Raw genomic sequence first — 23,108 nt, 5'->3', positions numbered from 1 at the left:
ATTGTCAAAAATAGCCAATATTCATGTACCAGAAGCATTCTTCAGTCCAATAAATAACTAAAAAATTATATTTTCACAATTTTGTAAAACTGTAATATTTTGGGGCCAAAAAGGGGTCTTACCGGACCTACTCCTTTGCCGGATTGTAGAAAAACACGATTTTTAACATTACTATCCTACAGACGGAACTGTTTGCGTTTAATTATACTATGATGCATTAATAGATATTTTGTACAGCCATATTACCTATAATAGTTCATTTCTGTCAACATAATTGGTAAGAACCAGTTTAAAATGTCAGTATTAAGGAAGAAGTATAATAACTCTGTTAGTGAATGTTATGCACAAAACTAGTACGGTCAGTGGTGAACGGGAAGTAACTCTTGGTGTCCATTTCATAACCTCTAGAAGGGGAAAAAAGAAAAAAATCCAGAACCTTTTATCCTAGTATGAATAATCTAGATACCATGTATGCACAAAATTGGAGAGTTTTAAAACTCGGACAATAGCTCATATGTTTATTCGATCTGTTTGGATTGTTATTATTTGTAAGGGCTTGGCGCTATATTTGCTCATTAACATTAACTTTACATGTTATATGTGACTGTCAGTGATAAAGTCGAGAGTTTATCCTGTGCTGTGACATATATTTGTTTGTCTTGTGTATAAATGGTGCCGTAATAAAATTGAGTAGCTTTGCTTTATTTTGTGAGAAGCCTGGTAATTCAGTTACAATTCGTGTCATGACTTATATTGTAAATCCAAAGTCAAATACTGTGAAATACCAACCATAATTGTTCAGAAAACATGGCAAACCGGAAGTATATAAAAATAAGGATATGAGAGGTGTGATTGCCTATGAGACAACTATCCACCAGAGTTCATATAAAGTGAATGCAAACAAATATTAGCAAATTCACGGCCTTCGACAATGAGAAAACTGTAAAGCTTATTATCCATGATCGGTATGAGACACAAAAAGAACTAAAATAAAAACAAAAGACATCAAGCTGTCATACGGGTACTCACATTTACTGAAAGCTAGCTCAATGCCAAAAACAAATAATGTTGAATGGGGTGTTAAAACATTCAAATAGAAAAGAATGGCAAAAAAAACGAATTCTAAAAAAAAATATTCAGTACTGAAAATTGGAAAACAGAAATGAAAGTAAACAGAAATGTAAACCTTCCTTTCATTCTTTGTCTAAAAGTAAGCCATAAAAGGTTCTGTATTCATCATCTAAAACTGGAAAAGTATGCATCATCTAAAACTGGAAAAGTATGCATCATCTAAAACTGGAAAAGTATGCATCATCTAAAACTGGAAAAGTAAGCATCATCTAAAACTGGAAAAGTATGCATCATCTAAAACTGGAAAAGTATTCGTCATCTAAAATAGATTCTCGTGTTTTGAGGAGCAATTCCCCATTAGGATTGTGTGCCAAACTTATTCATTTCCTGCTGTTTCCTTAACTGTATCGTTTACTTATTTATATGTATATGTTTAACAGTCAAAGTATACAAATCCGGTTAATTCTTGTTCAACTATTATCGTACTGTTCAAAACAGGTGACAAATAATCCTGGTTAATTTATAATTCAAATGTAAATCTCTTTTTTTATGGTGTCCCTTGGGTGCCTTTTTTTCATATGTCAATCAAATCATATAAAAATAACACGGTAGATTGAACAGAAAGTAAAAACTTCCAAATATATATTTATACCATAGTGATTTGTCGCATTGCGGATATATGGGATTATTGTTTGTCGCATTGCGGCAAAATTAAATCACCCGTCTTAAAATTTTAAAGTGAACAAACTGTTTACTTTTTCTTTAAATAAATGACTATTGCCATCCAATCCTATGATATGTTTAAAAACAAGTTTACAAAAGGTAAAACTGACTCGACACATGTAGGTGGCCCGCAGTCAATGAACTGATACACACTATTAAACAAATATTTCCATATATACTACAGGTAAAAATGCTTGATGAAATTATGCAAAAGGGTCTGATTGTAAAGAACAATAGCGCAAATTATGGTTAGTTTAAGAGATAATGTTTACCTTTAGGTGTAAACGGAAAACAATTGTTAATTTTGTATTAGCTGCTTCCGGGCATATTGTCATTATTATCCCCTTGGCGCCTCTTGTAAAATAGTCGAAATAGATAAACCGGCGGAAAAGTATACAAGTTGATCATCCTCTTACTTGTCGCACCACATTTTCAAACGTTACAACATGGTAAGTCATTTAAACTCGTTAATTCTATTGTACAAGGACTTTAAATGTATTACAAATGAAATGATATAAATATTTGGTAGTCAAACAACAAAGAACTTGACAATTTAAAAGCATTAAGATTTTAATATCCACATTAAAATTACATCTGTAAAATAATCGACAGTGTGTCAAATCATATTGTTGTTTCGCGGGCTTTAAATCTCGACCATGTGTTCAATGAAATGTGAATGAGAGATATATTGCTATTATGGTTATGTACGAGATTTGTCATATTGTAGCATGTGTAGTGTAACAATATTTATATGAAGTTTATATTTTGTCCAAACATTCAACGGCTTGACAAAATTACAACACCTTCGGTTACAGATAAAAACGAAACAAACATAAACAAACAAATAACAACGTAACAAACACAAATATAGATACACACAATGTCTGTTCTATCCTTGACATCCGTATACTTATCAAAAATGTACATTGCTCGCTTAATTTCTCATTTCCTCACCATATGTATACATGCCAAAAAAAAATTGACATGATTTTTTTAACAAACTTACAGTTGTATGTTTTTTAACAATTTATCATGCAGTTTACTGAGAGTTGTTCAACGTACGAAATATCAGATCTAAGCTTGGTTTTAAAAATCGAAGATCCTCTTATCATCAGTAGAATGACTGCGTATGAAATATTTGTGTGAGACATGCGGGTAGTTTGACCCTTATGGAATGATCGAAGTCCTGTAATTATTTAGCTTTTACATTCATCGAAATAAGCACATAGCAAATACAAACATACACTTCTACAAATAGGCATACTGTTCTCAAGTCGCACGTGCAAGAGATCCTACGAGGATCGACCACAAGTGGCACGTGAAAGTTGTCATGAGCACCATTCACTCCCGATTGCGAAATATGAATATTATCTTGTTTAACTTCTGAGACTGTGAGTGAGTTCTCTATTAAGCAAACAAAACAATCTCGATAGGCGAAGTTCAGATGTGCTGTAATATGTTTCATTCCTATAAAATTACAATTATGTATTTCATATTTCTTTTTTCTTGTGTTGCAATGTCAAATATTCCATTTTCTCTCACAGGCTGATCAGCTGACAGAAGAACAAGTTGCTGGTAAATATAAGAATATGTATAGCAGGAAAACTGTGTCGATTTTATATTTTTAAAATGGTTAATGAACCGATCGAAACTATATAAAAATATTGGGATTTTCATAAAGACTTTCTCGTTCCTTATGTGATGATGTTTGTAATATATGTATTTTAACGGTTTAACTGGTTTTGTTGTTGGTTTTTGTCCCCGATGAATATATAAATAAGAATAGAATACTAAAACAATAGTCATGATAGTATGGTCCAGAAAAGAATATTAGGTGACATCAAATTTCCTTTCATTAATTACTTGTATACACGTACCAATTTTGTAATAAATATTCTGACAGTTTTTGTAACTTCAATTAAATGAATGAACAACTATTTCATTTGCAAAAGCATAAATAATATATGGCATAATAGAGATAGACAAATACATGCAATGTAACAAAACGACAGACAGGAGAGAACAACTATACATAATATAACTTAAAGGTATACAGTTAATTCTCAATGCATGGTCAGGCTAATTTTGTTGATTAGGGAATTATAGCATAGTTTTGTTTGTTTGATACCGCGTTTGTTAGTGGTTCTGAAATTCAAGACATTGACAAAACGTATAAATTTCCTGAAATTTCCTGAAATTTCACTCTTACCATAATATTATGCTAGTACAGGTTATTTTCGGACTGACAGACGGAGAAATGTAGAGTTTAGGTACACAAATGTTTGGTTTATTTTATTTAATAATGGAACGTTGAGTTAAATGATGTTTTTAGATTGTAATAAGTCGTTGTCAAATGTTTCTAATGTTTCAAAGAGTTAGACGCGGACCGCGAAGAGGACACCCAAAATGAACTGGTTTACAAAAGAAATTTCCCCATTACCCCGTGCTCAACATGGAAGCGGGTTAACAGGAGACTTCATTAGTAAATGTACAAATGAAGCAAAACAAATATTTGTATACCTGTTATTTGTACAATAGATGACTGATTGCAGGATTAAAATTGTATTTTATATTCTTCACTTCCTAAGATTTGTTTATATCTACTCAAATCCTCGTCTTTCCACGTATTTTATATAGTCGTAAAAATCAACGGAAACATACAATGATTTTACACTTAAAGTTTTTATTTTAATTTATGAGTTTAGAATTTCAGTTGACAAGTGCACTTCGGTTTAGATAAGTGTGTATTTCATTGAAGGTGAAAGTTAAGAATTCTCATTTCAGCAGTTATCCTTTGAATTTGTCAAAAATCTGTGCATCTGAAAGTGTTATAATGATTTTAAATAAAGAAATGCAGAACACAAATTCAATGATAGCAACCCAATAATATAAAGTTAATCGTATACTAATAAGGTGTCCACGTATTTACCCTTCTGTGGCCATTTAGCCATTTATGGGTTCCATGTTTTACGAGCACTCCCGACGACTCGTTAACATACATGTTTTAATGATGTATAAAACTAGGCTTGTAAACTGCAAAGTTTGAAAAATAAAATTTTTAAAAAACGAGATGATAATTTATAAATGACCACATTTGTTTATTGCACTAGAAGACACGAAACAAGAATTGTTACTTTGTGTATTGCTTGATAACTAAGTAACTTTGATCAGTGCTTTATAATTAAAATTGTCCTACCCTTTTTAACAGAGTTTAAAGAAGCTTTCAGTCTGTTCGACAAAGATGGTGACGGTACCATTACCACAAAAGAACTGGGAACTGTTATGAGATCTCTCGGACAAAATCCTACTGAAGCTGAACTACAGGACATGATTAACGAAGTAGACGCTGATGGTAAGAGTCAGAGAGATGCAATTTCATTAAATGAAAGAGATTATAAGACGTACTAAATTAAATCAATGTCCAACATCAAGATGTATTTTTTTCTTAACCTTGCAAATTGTACTTTTCATGTTCTGTGTGCTAAAATAGCTTCAAAAACATATGAATCTCATAGATAAGATAAGATAAGATAAGATTTATTTTATTAAAGTGTCACCATCCATTACAATATCAATATATATATATATATACACATAAAGTCATAAGAACCCAACATTTATGTAAAAGGATGCCAGCCGAAAACGACTTATGAGACACTATCATTAAAACAAACATCTAATACATACATAAAATATAGAATGGAATACAGTTATAGTTAAAGAAAGTTGCATTTCCTAAAATTAGCCATACTGCAATTAAACTGTTGTGAGACTTAAATATTAATTGAGGGGTCCATATAATTCATATGTTCTTAATGACATAAAATTAAACGGAGAAAAATATCACCATTTTTTAACTGCAATTAATGTATTTGAGAAACAGCCTTTTATTGAAGCTGTAATAGTTGCCCAAGATATAACCATCTGCAATAATAGACCCTCTTGCATTTCTGTCCGAAGATAACACATTGATATAATATTGTTTCCCACAATCGAAGGAACTAACTAACTAACTGTCATTTACATGGTATTAACCATCTTCAGAGAATGCTGCTGCCCTTTTTTAAAGTGTTTTAAATGTTGAGGTTTTAAATTAGTTTAATATTTTAATAGAATGAAAGCTGTTTGCACCAACGTTTCTTAATCAAAACCTATGTCATGTTGATAAGTGTTAAGATATTGCGAAATATTTATAAATCAGTTTAAAACCCGATTACTTTTCCTGATTGCCAGATCAACCGTGGTTTCTGGCGGGGTTGTGTCCTGTTGTCCGGTGTCTATCACTGATAGATACTTACAAAATCAATCTTCATTTGAAAAACAACGTTCTCAATAAAAAATACAATGCTGGATTCATTGATTGTACTATAAAAAAAGATTTTAAAGGAAATTGTTTGTTTGCAACTTTGATTATCTATTTTGATTATCTTAAAATAGGAAATGGAACAATAGATTTCCCAGAATTCTTGACAATGATGGCCAGGAAAATGAAAGATTGTGACAATGAGGATGAACTACGAGAAGCATTCAAAGTTTTTGACAAAGACGGTAATGGATTCATAAGTGCAGCTGAACTTAGACACGTGATGACAAATCTCGGAGAAAAATTAACAGACGAAGAGGTAGATGAGATGATCAGAGAAGCAGATATTGACGGTGACGGACAAGTTAACTATGATGGTGAGTTTTTGGAATAGTATTAAGATAAAATTCTTTACATTGCGTAATAGTAACAAACTTCTGGTAGTAAAATGCAGTGCTCAAAAATCCGAAACAATGCCTTAGGGAGCTACCATTTGATTTTTATGGGGGGGCTAGGATGAAAAATGTTGTCCTGCCTTTTTTGTTAGCTGTAATCTCTGTCCTGCCTTTTTATTTTTCACTCTGTTCGGTCCTGCCTTTTTTTTTTTAGTTTATCCTGATTTTTTTTACCTAAATTGTCGTCCTGACTTTTTTTTTTTGCAAGTGTCTCATCCTGCCTTTTTTTTTACTCATAACTCCTGTCCTGCCTATTTTTTTCAAATTTCATCCTAGCCCCCCCATAAAAATCAAATGGTAGCTCCCTTACAACATGTTACAAGGACAATATCCATGAAAACTTCAAAATAATCAAATTTTGTATAAACTGTACTAAATTGGATTGTGGCATCAAGTCCATTTGAAAGAGCAATTCCTACATAGCTTATAAGTCACCAATTCATCATTCTAATCTAACAGAGGGACTTTATTATCGATCAACTAAATTATAAACGGATGAAAAGGCGTGTAGCATTGGGTTTTTTATTGAGTCTTATAAAAAAGAAGATGTGTGGTATGATTGCCAATGAGACAACTATAGGTTACCGTACGGCCTTCTGCCATATCTTGTCCAGTAGGTTTTGATTATTTTTATTCGTGTCGAAAGAAAATTTAATTGATATCTAAAGAGCACATGTACTTCATCAAAAATACTTTTGATTTAATAAATATAATTGTTTTCCTAATGATATTTACTGTCTTTTTCAGAATTCTGCAAGATGATGACAAATAAATGAAAACAACGATTACATACCTGAATGTAGAAATCGTTTCAGTCATTCAGAAAATAATATATTTTGCAATTCTCTCCAAGGTGTTGACGAATTAAGTGCCTTGGTTATATTTACAGCAATATTAAACAATACAAACAGTATCATACTGCCGTTGCTGGTCAACATTTTGTGATGCTTTATATTAGGACATGTATGCAATTAAAACAAATAAAGTTTGTATATTTCTAAAATTTATTTTATTGTGTGAACACAAAAATACAGTGACTGGTAGCGACTAACATAGTATCATGGCCCAGTGGATTAGGACCAACGCATCTTCATTCGCCATTTGAACAATATTTCTTTCATAACTTTTAACATGAATAAATATGGCACGAAATGTCCTCCATAAGTTTAAAGACAAATATTAAGGTTAACAACCTGACGACTACATTCTCCAATCACTATTTAAAAGTAAATATCCTTATTGTTGACTTCGTGATATTTATAATTTTATTACATTTACTTAAGATAAATGTTAACATAGTTTATATAATTTGCAATTCATGAAAGTATAGGGTTGTGTTTGGAAAGAATTTAAAGAGTAAAGAGGATATACCTTAATCATATTACGTCTATCAGACAACAACCCAACAACATAAACAATCAATAAGGAATTTGCCATTTTTTACAAGGATATATAATGCATGATTGATGTTTGATGTGGAAATTATTATTGAAATATAGTATGGAACAGCTGCTCTCCTTTGAGGAACAGATGTACAATGATAGTTATGATTTCTCTACTCATTGTACATTTATTTACTATCACCCACATAATCCTTGTTCAATTAATAGGTCGATAAATTTGGGTATACCAGTATCTATCATGGTACAAATAAAGTAAGGTACTGATATTCCGATCATACCAGACTCATTGCCGATTTATTCCCTCGCTATCATGAAATACCTTTTTGCTTTGGACTAAATAGAGTCCAGCCAACAACATATACTATTTTCATTGTGTTAGCAATACGTATACCATGCTATCTAAACAACCTATATTTAACTGTCCGTTTTTACTAACTTCTTACTTAGTCAAACTACAGGTTTATTCTTCTTTTCGAGTATGAAACTATAATTTCTAACATGAGAATATGGTAACAGTAGGTGGCGTTTCTTTTCTTTCCTGTTCTAGTTTTGTACTGTCCAACAAAAGTATTCTAGTGACAGTCTAAACTCTTCAACAATCTTATTCTTTCTATGGTAGAACTGTCCTATTCCTGGGTATAGTCTAAATTCATCAAACTGTTTAACTCTGTTCTATGGTATATCAGTACTGTCCTTACTAGTTAAGAGTATAATCTGTATAAGAATTCCGTTTTAAAAATTTGGAATGCAGAAGATTCCTTTTGCTGTGTTGCTATTATAGTATATAAAAAAGTAAGGTATCATAAAAACATATTAGGATATTAAACTTCAGTAAATCATTTAGTGTCTAAAAGGATTTGTATAACGTTTAGAAGCTTTACTTTTATCCTTTGTAATACCGATCTAAAAGGAACTGAGTGTCTTTCCTAACTGACTAATTTTAATTGTGCCTCGTACATGCATTATTTCAATAGGAAAGATGAAGAAAAGAGATTTGATTACAAAACATAGCAATCATGAAAATTATATTTTCAAATACTATACACAAATACTGTCTACATTGATTCCATTACAATTATTATGTTTAGATACAAAGTTAGAACTTAAACTTTTTTTTATTTCACAACTGTTTAGAACATGCGAGTAATGAGCCAGAACATGATTGAAAGTATAAATATGTTAAATCCGATATATTTTCCCAACCCTCCTTTATAATTTGACAAGCAGCAGTAATCGTTATTCAGCATAACTTAATAGTATCATTATTTTGAAGTAAGATTTAACAAGAGAGAACGTTACATATGAATAAAGCAATAATCTGTTCTCAATACAATAGAAAGTATAGAAAGTCCCTGGGTAGGTACACAATGTAGGTAGGCAATATCATTTTATTTGAAAAAAAAATCAGCTGGTTACAACTATGGAAAAGTCTGAATATAACAGTGCTTGTTCCAAAATGTTATCAAAAGTGTTGGGGAGGAACAAAAAAGAAGGGTAGATAGGGTTAGTGGAAACGTATATTACTTTTTCGGCCTTATTTGCCAGGAAGGTTGACTTCAAACACTAAATAGTCATTTTTGAAATATCACTATTTAAATTCAAAAGCCATGCATCAAAGAACTCAAGTATGTCAACTGAAACACATCACAAAAACTTGTATGTAATTGCTATTTTTACAGTGAAATGTCTTACTGTGATATGTTTCACATTTAGCCCTGAAAAAAAGATTCCAACATAAAAGTACAGGAAACATATTGTTTTTTGAAATTTTGTATTTACAATAATGACAGTTATAAGATCAAGAGCAGGTCAATTAATCGATACAGAATGTTAAATTTTATGATTTTCGTGCAACCAGAGTGCTCTTCTGTATTTACCTTCACAAAAACACTCAAATCAAACTAGAGAATTAATTAACGTTGGTGTTTGTCTCCTTGTATAGATAGCTTTCCGGTGTACACTAGCAAAGCATCCTGCGATTAAGATAGGCTGTCACTAATTAGTTTAAATTCCATATATATTTACTTTTATTGGATCTCAGTGTATTTATTTCATACACAAATAACACCTACCAAATCACTTTGATTCCCAACACACATCTCTAAGCCTATTTGACTAATACAATATGCCATGATGTTATCGGTAACAAGATAGAACAAAGGGGTACCGGGATAGAACTTGTTTATATGAATATAATATGGTGCCATGTCGTTAACATATTACGTTCTTGTTACAAAAAAAAAGTTAACCAAATTGCGAATGAATTACTTGATGTTGGGTTTATTAGAAATAGAGAAAAATGATAAACGTTCTTAACAATTTTAATTGCTCTACGCGACTAGAGTTGCTAGTAGTACAGTTTTGTCACGTTTGAAAACCAATATTTAGTGTTTTTACAGTACAACATAAAACATAGACACATAATATTTCATTACACAGAATGCAAATACATAGGATGTTTTACTCTTAAGACCATCTTATTGACCATGAAAAACAAGGCTTCAAATTTTATCATAATCTTTTCTAGATAACACAAACTATCTTTTGAGCATTGTAACAGGAGAGACAGAATTTGCGCCACCTACCAAAAATGTTTCCGTATATATATATTCTTGAATGACATTGTAAAGATTGCATCTGTGTACTAAAACTTGGTCTTACAATGTAAGTTTCCTTCGTTACGGATTGGGTTATTGTACAACACAAACCTATAGATTTCAATTTTTGAAATATGCTTTGTCCCACTGTATTACATTTTAAACATGTTGAAAGTTAAAAAAAAATCCGATAGTCGACTGCTTTTGGCACGCTACACATACTTAAATATAGTAATTTTGATGTGCATTGATAAACACACTTCTCGAGCTGGATTTAAATGGATCTTTTCTTATAGGTCTATATTTAAAATCAATTTTAGTCAATAAAATATAATACACACGTCAACACACTATAGAAATATTCGTATAGTCAAATATAATCTATTAATACAAATCCAATACGCTATATCAAAACATCTCATTTGAACTCAGGTGGCCATATCAAAATGGTAAGAATTTAGTTTTGTACATTAACAACTAATATCTATTTCTTAACTAAATTGATTGATCACGATTTATGAGATATAGCGCAACAATTTTATACATTATAGTTGTACTTTGAAACTTTTATTTGCATTAATCTGAAGTACATCAACTGGCGAGAAATTCAAATTAAAAGGTCGTTTAAAGTGCAATGTTTGTAGAAATAAAACGCAATCGATGACCGAGTCATGCGTTGCACAGCAAGTATACGAATTTCAAGACGTCATAGAGTAAAGATCACTTCAAACCTCTCATCAAATCTGTCGGAATCTATCAGGAGGACAATATGTAGAACTGTCATCCTGCCACCTTTGAGACAGTTCTAGATAGAACAGTTTTAACCTAGAACTGATTTGGTCAGATCTACAACTGATTAGGACAGTGTGACATACAACAATGTAGAACTGACAGTTCTACCCTAGAACAGTTTTTGACAGTTCTACCTAGATATTTGGTGAGTTCTACAACTTTTAACAGTTCTACGCCCAGAACAGCTCTTACGGGCAGAACAGTTCTACGGGCAGAACAGTTCTACGACTAGAACTGTTCTACTATTAGAACTGTTAACTTACGGCTAGAATTGATTTAGTCAGTTATATCCATAGAACCCCTTTGTTTTTTTATATCAACAAATCGAACATTCTCATCCCAGCACTGTTTTTACTGCAGTGACGTCAATTAGAACTGTTCTACAACCCTGACAGGTTTTGTCAGTTCTACGGCTAGAACAGTTTTAGTGTCATGTGTACTATTGTTTGTCTGTTTGTTTTTTCCGGCATTTTTAGCCATGGCGTTGTCAGTTTATTTTCGATTTATGAGTTTGACTGTCCCTTTGGTATCTTTCGTAACTCCTTTAGACATTTCTGCTGACAGTTGTACGGTAATAGAACTGATTTATTCAGTTCTGTTGACAGTTCTATGGATATCTTCATAACTGATTTGGTCAGTTCTGTTGACAGTCCCACGACTATAACTGATTTTGACAGATCTTCTTAGAACAGTTTTAGACAGTTCTACCCTAGAATTGATCCTGACAAATCTACCTAGAGCTAATTTGGTCAGTTCTTCCTACAACTGATTCCGAAAGTGCTATTTAGAACAGTTCTAGGTAGAACTTTTCTAGAACAGTTATGATGAATACAAAAAATTAGAACAGTTCTATGACAGATCATTCTGGCAGTTCTAATAAGAGGTTAGAAGTGATCTCCAATGTGAATGACATACACGATACACTGACGTAATGAAATGACATAAACACTGACGTAATGAGATGACTTACATGACGTCATAAGTGTACAACATGACGTCTGCTGATAATTTACCGTTGCAATATGTGGTAAGATTTAAAACATTTCAAATTCTATAGTCATGTTCATCATATATGTAACCATTTCATCCGCTTTTATATGCTTACCCTTCCGGAGCACCTGAGTTCTCCACCAGTTTAGTTTTGTAGACTATCATTGTTGTCAGTTTTGTTTTAAGCCATGTTATTTTCAGTTCGTTTTCGACTTTAATTATATGAGTTTGACTATCCCTATTGGTATATGTTGACTCTTTTTATTGTTTTTCTGAAATGAAAGGTACTTAAGGGATATTCAATTTTCATACATTGAAGTCGATGAGAAACTAACAACGCCATGCCAAATGTCCGAGTTTTTCATACACAAATTTATTTCACAACAAAACTAGCAATCATTATCACCTCATATATAGTTATAGTAATATCACCGTGATATTACCAAAGAAATAATGGAATCAATATTCAATTTTTTTAGGAATTTAAAAAAAAAAAAGTTGCGACTGACGAGGCAACTGTTTTAAAGTAAATTATATAAATGATGTATTTCTGGGTATTTTTTCAATATGTTTCTTGCAAGTAGTAATAGTAACAACTTAAAACAATATCAAAGTAGGACATTTGATTTGTGTGATAGTTGTGTTTAAAATTAGAATGGAAAATATACTGTACTATGAACAAGAAAGGAGATGATAATTACTATTGCTAATATAAAAAAAGAAGATGTGGTATTATTGCTAATGAGACAACTGTCCACAAGAGACCAAAATGACACAGACATTAACAACTATAGGTCACCGTACGGTCTTCAACAATGAGCAAAGTCCATACCGCATAGTCAGCTTTAAAAGGCCCCGATATGACAATGTTAAACAATTCAAACGAAAAAACTAACGGCCTTATTCATATAAAAAAAATGGAACGAAAAAATATGTTACACATGAACAAACGACAACCACTGAATTACAGGCCCCTGGGACAGCTTATTTCATTTAGTTTTAGTATGATTTAACTCCCTAAAATCCACAGTGGAACACGCAATGATATTTAAAATGAAACATCAAAAGTGCTATGGCCTTCAAGTGTGCTAAATATTTGCTATTCGAATGAAAAACAAGAGTGGTTATCAGTTTGTTATAATAGATTTGATCTTATGAAAGGCGGTGCATACTTTTCAGAACAGTGTATTTTTTATATCTTTTTTCCAGACAGACCCAAAAGAACAACTGAACTTAGGTATGTTCCATTTCAAGCTTGATGTTAGATTTATCTAATATTAAACTATATAAAACATATATTGAACAGATATATCATGTTATGGAGGGGTATTTGCGAAAAATACAGGTCGAGGGACTTAAATTTCCCGAGCCGCTAGGCAAGGGAAATTTTGTTCCAAGACTTGTATTTTTTGCAAATACCCCTCCATAACATGATATATCTGTTTAATTACACCGAATACATTAAATTTAAACTCTCTGTACTAGGAAAAGGAAATATTTATTTGAGGACAAGTACTATCATAAAATATACCGCGGGAACTATTATACATGTACTTATACGCGTTTGCGCTGTCTAAATATGTAACGTGATTGAAATGAGGAAAAAATGTTAGAATATGCGAAAAATACACTGGCTATCAGCCAATCAAAAGCTGGCATTCTTATATAACTTAGGTGTAATTAGGAAATAAATACACCAGACAATAGTTCTAATATAAGACATACTTAAAAGTTTTAATCTTTTGGACGGTAATTGCACTTTCAATACTCATAAGTACTTCATTTGTACAGAGTTTTTATCGTTTTCATTTGTGTATTAACTGCATCAAAGTAGACATGTTTAACAGGAATTTCATTTTACAGAACAATTTAAATTTCTTTATAGGGTGTCCGTTACCATGGCAACCACTCGTATTTTTTCACTCACATTTATTTTTTAGCAGAATTCAGGTTCTTCTAGGCCATTTATAGATAAAATCTGAAACCCTCATAAATTACATGTATATGGCACTCTGCAGGGTTCTTATAAAGACATGTACTTAACACTTAAGTTTGACTACTAGTATTAAATTTTGAATACACTTTACAGAGTTTAAAGAAGCATTTTTAATGGTTGATAAAACTGATACGGGAATTATACCAAAAACAGAACTAGGAAAATGTGTCCGAGCCTTAGGACTGAATCCTCCAGAAATAGAAATCTCAGCAATTCAAGCAACAGTTGATCCCGAAGGTAAACATTCATGTGCAGAAAAAATATTGTTGAAAAATACCGATTCCAAAGCAGGATAAAAATATGCCTTGATTACTGGTATAAAAAATAAAAAAAAAGGTGGTATGATTGCCATGCAATGAGACAACCATACATCGAAGTTCAAATGAACACTTTCCACCGTTTTTAATTACAATGTTTATTGTAAATAATCTAATGTGTTTCTGAAAGAATTGAGAATGGAAACGTGGCATGTGTCAAAGAGACAGCAATCCGACATAACAACAGAAACAGCATAGGGCCACATATTACACTTCAACGCTACGAGGAAATTCCTAATAATGTTATCTAATATCAGTTCAGCGAAATCGACGTCACACATATATCCGAAACATGTAACAGAGCTAAAATTAAAAAAACCCAAAAGACTTACAAAGGCCAGAGGTTTAACTTACAAAAATGTAACTTAACAGTATCTACTGTCTTTTACAAATGAGTTGGATACATATGCATTATTTGTTTTGCTATCTTTTAGTTGCTTTTCAATTGTACGGATTTTGCATAACCCTACAATCACAACCTGACTATGGGTTTGGGGTAAACATTGAAAAATATGTGTAAGAATTATCATTTTTTTTTAAATTCATATCCATAATACAAGAATATAGTTATTGAAGAAAGAACTAGCTACTCGCACTCACACTTTCTCTCACTACTATTACAGATGTATCTCTAGTGAAAAAAAAATGTAAGTAAAGTTTACATGTAATGTTTTTTGTTGAAACATTTTTGAATTCATCCTGAACATGTATGACATTTACCACAGGACGTTTCAACAATGTCTGGTGTTTTCGGACTTGTTTTTAAAATTAGGATACTAAAAATGCATCAATCTTTACAGGTAATGAAACAATAGACTACGAGACGTTTCTATCATATGTTGAGACAAAGTCTAAAGAAGTTCACCCAGACGATGAACTACGAGAAGCTTTACGTGTTTTTGATAGAGATGACAATGGATACATAAGTGCAGAGGAGTTAAAACGAATGATGATAACATCCGGTGAAAGTTTAACGGAAGAGGAAGCAGATGAGATGATGAAATTGGCAGACAAGGAAGGAAATGGACGAGTAAACTATGATGGTAACTGTAATATATATACTCAAAGCCATTATTCATTATATTGCATATGATATCATATCGATCAATGTCTTCCAGCAAAAAATAAAACAGGGCTCAATATTTTAGTACGAAACCTGGATCAATATCCGCTTTAATGTGTTTGCCTGAACATATAATGCAAAGGTAAAGTAAGTAAATAATTGAAGACATTTTTAAAATAAAAAAATAAACCGATTCAAGTAATTTTAGCCTTGAAAAAACAAGCGAAAAACTCAAGATGGCGGTCTATATGTGCTTAATTAATTCCACTGCTCTAAAATGCACTATCGCGAGTGTTTTTACTTTTTTTTTTATAGTCGTATACAGCGCGTTTCCTTTTTAAAGTACAGTACTACCGTATGTATGAACATGAAAACACATACACTTCAACGAAATTAAAAGTTAAAATTAAAAATATGTCTGTGTGGTTCTTTTCAGCTCCAACCAGCTTGACACTTCATCCTTGACATGTTTTAAAATACTTGTATTTGCTCCGCTGACGTTCATTTAAAAGCAAACACCTCCATATATGTGCATACCCTTCGACTCGTGAGATTTGAATCACCCACATCTTTTAATGAAGCATTTCCACAACATATCTTGTATTTTTCTTTGTTGTCAATCAAGGTTTTTTTTATTTCAGACTTCGTAAATATGATGCTATCCGTTTGATGACTACAGCACAGTGTTATTCTATTTACAAACATTTATGCTGCCAAGTGTCCAGAACTGCATGAACAGTAAATGATTATAGCATTTAAAATCAACATGAACTTTATGTCAGACATCATTTATATTTACCGAATGTTATATTCAAGGTTGAACAGACCAATAAAACTTCTACAAAAAAACACCTTTTCTTCTTTGAAATGAATCGTGATTTATTCATTATCCCCGTTCGCTCGTCTGTTTGTCCGACACAAGTATGGTTTCTGGGTGATGATTCAAAAATTGCTAGACCAATCTTTTGAAAATAATGCCCTCGACCATCACATATATACAGAACATGTATCAACTTGATTTTCGTGAGTTAGGCATTTACCAATTTAAATATTTGTCCATTACTTACTTTTAACATTGAGTTTCTTCGTCTTTCAGATACCGATGATTATAAAAAATATTGCTGGACCAATAGTTCGTAATTATAAACACAATGCCGCTACACCAAAATATAGGTCTATATATGTAAAAAAAAAAAAGAAGATGTGATATGTTTGCCAATGAGCCAACTATCCACAAGAGACCAAAATGACACAGAAATTATATCATTTTTGATGGTTTAAAAGTTGATAATATTGAATTTTGATAGTTTGACCTTTATCGAGATATTTCACTTTCTTTTAACGTTTGATGTTTTGAGTTGTCAGAGTACTTCTTGAACATATCTTTTCCCTTTTGAACACATCTTTGTTGATTACTACATCACCAAATTATAGTTCATCATATTAATAACGTTTTTTTTTTGTTTTCATTTTATATATACATGCATGCATTGGTTCAATGATTTTCATAACAGTATAATTACCTCATATGATTTTTAAGAAACGGATTATACTGATTTTTTATAAGTCTGGTCTAGAACAAGTATGGGGATTCAAATAATATCAGTACCAAGTCTGCTTAAGTCTGATTGGTGGCTTGATGAATATCTGTAATCTGTCTACAGTTTGTTACTGGGTTTCATTTTGATTGTTTGGTTGCCTTCTATTAGCATAAATGTAATCAGTTCTCGAAGTATATTGGCAAGATTATGACTAACAGTTTCCGACACACATAACCGAACACACTTATTATAAAAATAAGTACAAATGTAGCCTTCTTTTAAATTACAGACTATCAATTTTGTGTAGTAAACAGTAAGCAAATAAAGCGCAGTTTTTGTTGTATCACTACTCGATTACTCTGTTCAAATAGTAGCCTGGAACTCTGATTCAATTCTTCTACTCCTCAGTCTCCCCTCAGTTTATCTGGATATCCAAATACTCGCGGCGAGACTCAGTACTCAAATGTTCGAAGTAATGTAGATTAAAGAAGTTTGTAATTGGAAAAGGAGTAGGTCCGGTAAGGACCGATTTTGGCCTCAAATTTCAAGTTCTCCTGACCAGAGACATATAATACAATTATATGTCTCTGTTCTGACGAAAGATTTTGACCACTTTTTAACCACTTAAGTGTCTATTTCATTTGAATCAATTAATTTATGTGAAAGATTTTAACTCATTTAGTCATTAAAAACTACCCGATTCAAGCTCAAATATGAAAAATCTACCAAATATGCCGGAAAATGACACTTTTTAGATGTTTTTTTGTCAAAAATGAAAGTGGCCGCATCCGTGTTCATCCTCAACCTTTATATATGTGATGTATTATCAAATACAACTTATATTTTAATATTAAGGATGAACACGAATGCGGCCAATTTCGTTTTACACGAAAACCGTCTAAAATTTAACTAAAATGCTAGGATTGTGAAGATTTCAGTAATTTAGCATGACTTAATGGTGCTAGTACCCGAGATATGTGCATTGCATTGTCAAAAATAGACCATGTTTACGTAGCAGAAGCATTCTACTGTCCAATGAATAACTAAAAGTTTGCAATTTAACAATTTTTTACTGGACCTACTCCTTTCTGTTTTCTCTTTTGTTGTCCTCATAAGTTATGAAATGTGATGAATTACAATCTTTTTTAAATACATATCATAGGTTAACGACCCGTGTACAACCAATTGGTGTACTGCTATCACTTTCGCACGATTATGAATGTTAAGAGGTTATTCAAGGCCGATTATCTTGCTAACAAACGTTATTAAACGGAATACTTTTTGTGTTACGACAATAGAAAAATATTTAATATTGCATAGGGGAGTACATATCAAAAACAATTTATTCGTATGAAAGTTTTAGAATGCATTCGTTGTCAACCCTAATGACTGGTAAAATATGAAAACCGTAATTTGCAAATAACTCTACTTGTAAGAAATAATAAAAAGTATAATTTGATTTCCATCTTTTCGTGTGTAATCAATCTTAAAGCAAATAATTATAAGACATGACTGTCCTTCAATTATTTTGTTTGTTGTTAAGGCTTTTTGTAGAAAAGACATGATTGGACAACATTTTATTCAAGTCACATATTATTTTTGTACTGTGAACCGAAATTATTTGTCTTTAATTTTGGGGAATTGTGATCAATTCACATATTTGCAAGCCGTTTGAAATACAGCTCAAATTAAGATTTTTTTTTTGTGATGTTGAAAATCTATACGCTGATGTATTGTCGCCGATATCATACTGATAGAAGACACGATTCGTTTCCGTATCAGCCTAACTAAAAAATATTTTCACAAAAATACTGAACTTCGAGGAAAATTCAAAACGAAAAGTCCCAAATCAAAAGCTCAAACACATCAAACGAATGGATAACTGTCATATTCCTGACTTGGTACAGACATTTTCTATGTAGAAAAGGGTGGATTTAACCTGGTTTTAAAGCTAGATAAACCTCTCACTTGTACGACAGTCGCATCAAATTCCATGCAATGTATAATACTTTAAATAATTGCGAGCTTTCTTCCAAACGATCTTATATATGCTTTGATACGATAAATATTCTTTACTATATAACATTTTTGTTCGCAAAGGAGATTGCGTATAGGAAGCTCAAGTAATATAAAAAAAAATCAACAAAAGAGAGGATTTTTAATCTCAAGTTGTTAGCTATAATACATTTTTCGATGGTGACGTTCCTTGTCAAATTATCTGAAAACCAAATCAATTTTCCGCATTTTCATCCCAGCACCAAAACTATATCATGTTACATCTTATTCGGGGCGATAACAAGCTAGGCATAATGTTTATACGCTTGTCTATTGCTGAAGAATTAGCTAACGTATTTATTTAGATACCTTTTTTGTTTTTTTAGAAAAAAAGTTGAGAATTACCGAAAGGGGCAATACAAACTTTAGACCGAAAATAAACACACAACAGTGTGGCCAAAAGAATAAAAAAGATTAACAAATAACATCAGTCAAAAAAAAAACCCCGCTTTTAACTGAAAAATTACACTTCCGGAGCACCTGAGATCACCCCCAGTTTTTGGTGAGGCTGGTGTTGCTTAGTCTTTAGTTTTCTATGTTGTGTCTTCTGTATCATTATTTGTCTGTTTGTCTTTTTATGTTTAGCCATGGCGTTGTCAGTTTATTTTCGATCTATGAGTTTAACTAGTCCCTTTGGTATCTTTTGTCCCTCTTTTATATGTATTTTGTAATATTCTTATCTGTTTTACATATAGACTAGTATGCTTTATTAAATGGAAAAAAAATTAGGTTCAGAATTTCTTATTATACTTCTTTACGACAACAAATTTCAGTAACATGTATATCCATCATATTAACCCTTACTATTTTTGGAAAATATATATTATTTAAGCCTGTCATATATTTTTAATCATTTGTATTGCTTATTAGTTTATCACATATCAGAGTAGATATTATTGTCAAGTGCGATTATATTGATAAAAAATCAATATTAATATAATATGGTTATATAATAGTTTCGATACTTTCACCAGCATGTTGAAACAGGTAAGACAATGAATAACATATTTGATCTTTACCTATACGGATTTGGTGGTTTTAATTTGTCTAATCCACGTTTAATCATCTGTGTGCCTATTTTATAAATGTATTGTATTATATTACAATAAAATTACCATTTTTATATTTAGATTGTATAATGTGTTTGTAGTTTAGTATTTTAAATTTTGTAATCCTCTTTTCCTAACGTTGTCATGAAAATGTTACCCCTTAAGGTACCTCTATTAATTTGGAATCCGTTTGATGGTAATACTGGATTTATTTAATCTACAGGTGAAAACCAGAGATTTATGTCCACTTCGCTGTTAGCCACCAATCTATCAGAACGTCACCAAAATGGTAGGTGTAAACTTTCAATTAGTTTTTTGAAGAAAAAAAAATAATAATTTTTGTTTCAATGAATTGTATAAATATTTAATTTTCAATATAACATTAATACTCAGTGCGTTTTCTAAACATATGTCATTTTTGTTGGTTAAGAACAAACAGTGCAAAACATGTGTCTAAAAAATAAAACTTAACTAATATAAAAGCGTATAAGTTTTAGTTCTGAGAGTTTTGAAGATTATCAAAATAATGTAAATAGGAGTCATGAAGCTAACTACTTTTCGTGTTTATGTGTTGAAGAAATTGTATATTTAAACAAAAACACTTGCTTGATGTGTTTATAAGCACATTTTCATTTTTTGACTCTCCGTTGACACCATTTGTGAGTATGGTCTTGAGAAACGATGATAACTTGGCTGACTCGTGTTGTTAAGAGAGAGCCACATCTCTTGCACGTTAAAAAAACACCTCGTAGATATCGAAAAAGAGGAGGCTGATGCCGCTACAAGGCAGCAATCGCACCCTCAAAGTGGAAAGGGGTTATTATAAGTTGCAATAACTTGTTTCCCAATCCACTATTATAAATAAATATGTTTAAACAAAATTTCCAAATCATCCAGACTGTTGAAATAGTCCATTTCTCTCTTTAATCTATGATCAAACCAATACAGAATACACTCGATGATTTATTGGATTGACAAGCTTTTCATTGATACGTTAATCACAAGATTATACGTATCTATTTCTTTTAATCAAAATGTCAAAATAAATTATAGCCAACACATCTTCATACCTGCCAACTTTACAAAATCTCCATGGGGGATTTTAAGCGCAAGAGAAACTTATGTTCTTCTTATGTTGTCATAAGTGTTTTAATCCACTACTATATTGTTTGAATGAGTATGTATGTGCTTAAATACCATGTTAACTCATTTGAAGGCTTGGCTTGAAAAGTCCATTTTAAATAAATAAGGAATTTCAAAAGTCAAGTCAACACCTCTCATGTGGGATATTCTCCTAAATGGGGTTGCATCTTTCAAAATTATTACTCTGACCGTTATAAAATCAATACTAAAAAGTTATGCGAAGGCAATTTATAGGAAAGTGTAATTAACAATTATTTTATTCTTAGACTAACTGGTGAACGTTTTATATATTTATTTGAATACATGTTTATACATACAATAAAGTGTAAAAATCAAAAATTTCTTCCAATTTTAGTATTCTTTAAACCGTGGAAGTAAATGAAATATAATACTTCCATGTTTAAACCCTTGAACCACACCAAACTACCTACCATTATTATTATATTAACTTTAAAACTTAAAGACTTGAATAAACATTTGTTTTTCTCGTAATTAACATGATAATGAAAACCCATAATAACAAAAACAGAAGCTTTATATGAACAATATATTCAAATTTTCTCTAGGTGTTGATAAGTAAGACTTGACAACGGAGGCCTATAATAAATGCCATGGTTACCAAATCAGAAAACTAGTACCAAATAAATATTTATTATTCATGCATAATTCTTTCTTGGTGAGGAATAGGATTTGATAATAAAAGTTGTCATGAGAAATAATAAAATATCTGTAATATTATGTAACGTTATCAAAGTCGACATTAAACAAATAAATATTAATCAAAAATATATAAAATGTAATATAACATGTATACAAAGTCTTTATCTGTTAAAAGCTCATTTATTTCGTTCGATATATTTACAATGATCAAAAACAGAATATGAGGGTTGATCGAGGGCTATATTTTAATTTAAATAAAGGAATCTCTAGTTTTATTTAACATTTTTGTCCTCTTCATATAAACAATTAGAAATCAATAAGACAGCAACAAAATTTACTAAAATCAACCCAATATATATATATATAAGCTCAGTTAAACACCAGAATCATGAACAGACAACCGGACAACGAGTGATGATTCTACTTTCTTGGTACGGCAACTAAAAACGTGTGGCTGGGTTAAGTCAGTTTTCCAATAATATGGGTTTAAAGAACAAAAACACAGCATTCATGTTATACAACACCACATCTACGAATGCCCCCAGTTGTTCAAGTAATGGCAAATGCTAAGTGATTATGCAGCCTTGCCTTCTATACTTTTTTTTTGACAAAATTAATACAAAACTCTTTCCTTATGCTTTTTGGAATGATAAAGTGAATTAGAAATTAATGTATGCTCTATTTAATATATCATATTCTTTTTCTTTAGGCAGATCAACTTACAGAAGAACAAATTGCTGGTATGTATTAGAACATGAAAACCGTTAGATTACAAATAGTATACACGAAAGGCTAAATTGTATGCATGAAGCATTTGTTTTTGTCAAACATAATTCATAAAAAATGGAGAGAAAAAAAGCATATTGAATACAAAAAAAAGGTAAAGGAAATATACACTTTATTCAAATATTTGAATAAAAAATAATGATTTCTGAGTATGACAGGTCATG

General features: G+C 31.4%; 1 protein-coding gene and 1 pseudogene across 2 annotated transcripts; both read left to right on the top strand.

Annotated features, from left to right (window-relative positions):
• The window catches only part of LOC134710889 (uncharacterized), a 35,694-nt pseudogene that overhangs the window by 10,567 nt on the left and 2,019 nt on the right, over positions 1-23,108 (top strand).
• LOC134711871 (calmodulin-like) lies at positions 10,891-16,553 on the top strand. 2 transcript variants are annotated; one of them, XM_063572828.1, is made up of 5 exons: positions 10,891-11,001; positions 13,544-13,571; positions 14,424-14,567; positions 15,448-15,690; positions 16,352-16,553. In XM_063572828.1, the coding sequence occupies exons 1-5, from the start codon at positions 10,999-11,001 to the stop codon at positions 16,378-16,380; spliced, it is 447 nt and encodes a 148-aa protein (XP_063428898.1). In that variant the 5' UTR covers positions 10,891-10,998; the 3' UTR covers positions 16,381-16,553. The 2 variants fall into 2 exon arrangements, with proteins under 2 accessions (XP_063428898.1, XP_063428897.1); XM_063572827.1 differs by lacking the exon at positions 10,891-11,001 and adding an exon at positions 12,290-12,371.

This window comes from Mytilus trossulus, chromosome 3, assembly GCF_036588685.1.
Source record: "Mytilus trossulus isolate FHL-02 chromosome 3, PNRI_Mtr1.1.1.hap1, whole genome shotgun sequence".
In the NCBI taxonomy this organism is placed as follows: domain Eukaryota; kingdom Metazoa; phylum Mollusca; class Bivalvia; order Mytilida; family Mytilidae; genus Mytilus; species Mytilus trossulus.
This window is presented reverse-complemented; position numbering and strand designations above follow the sequence as displayed.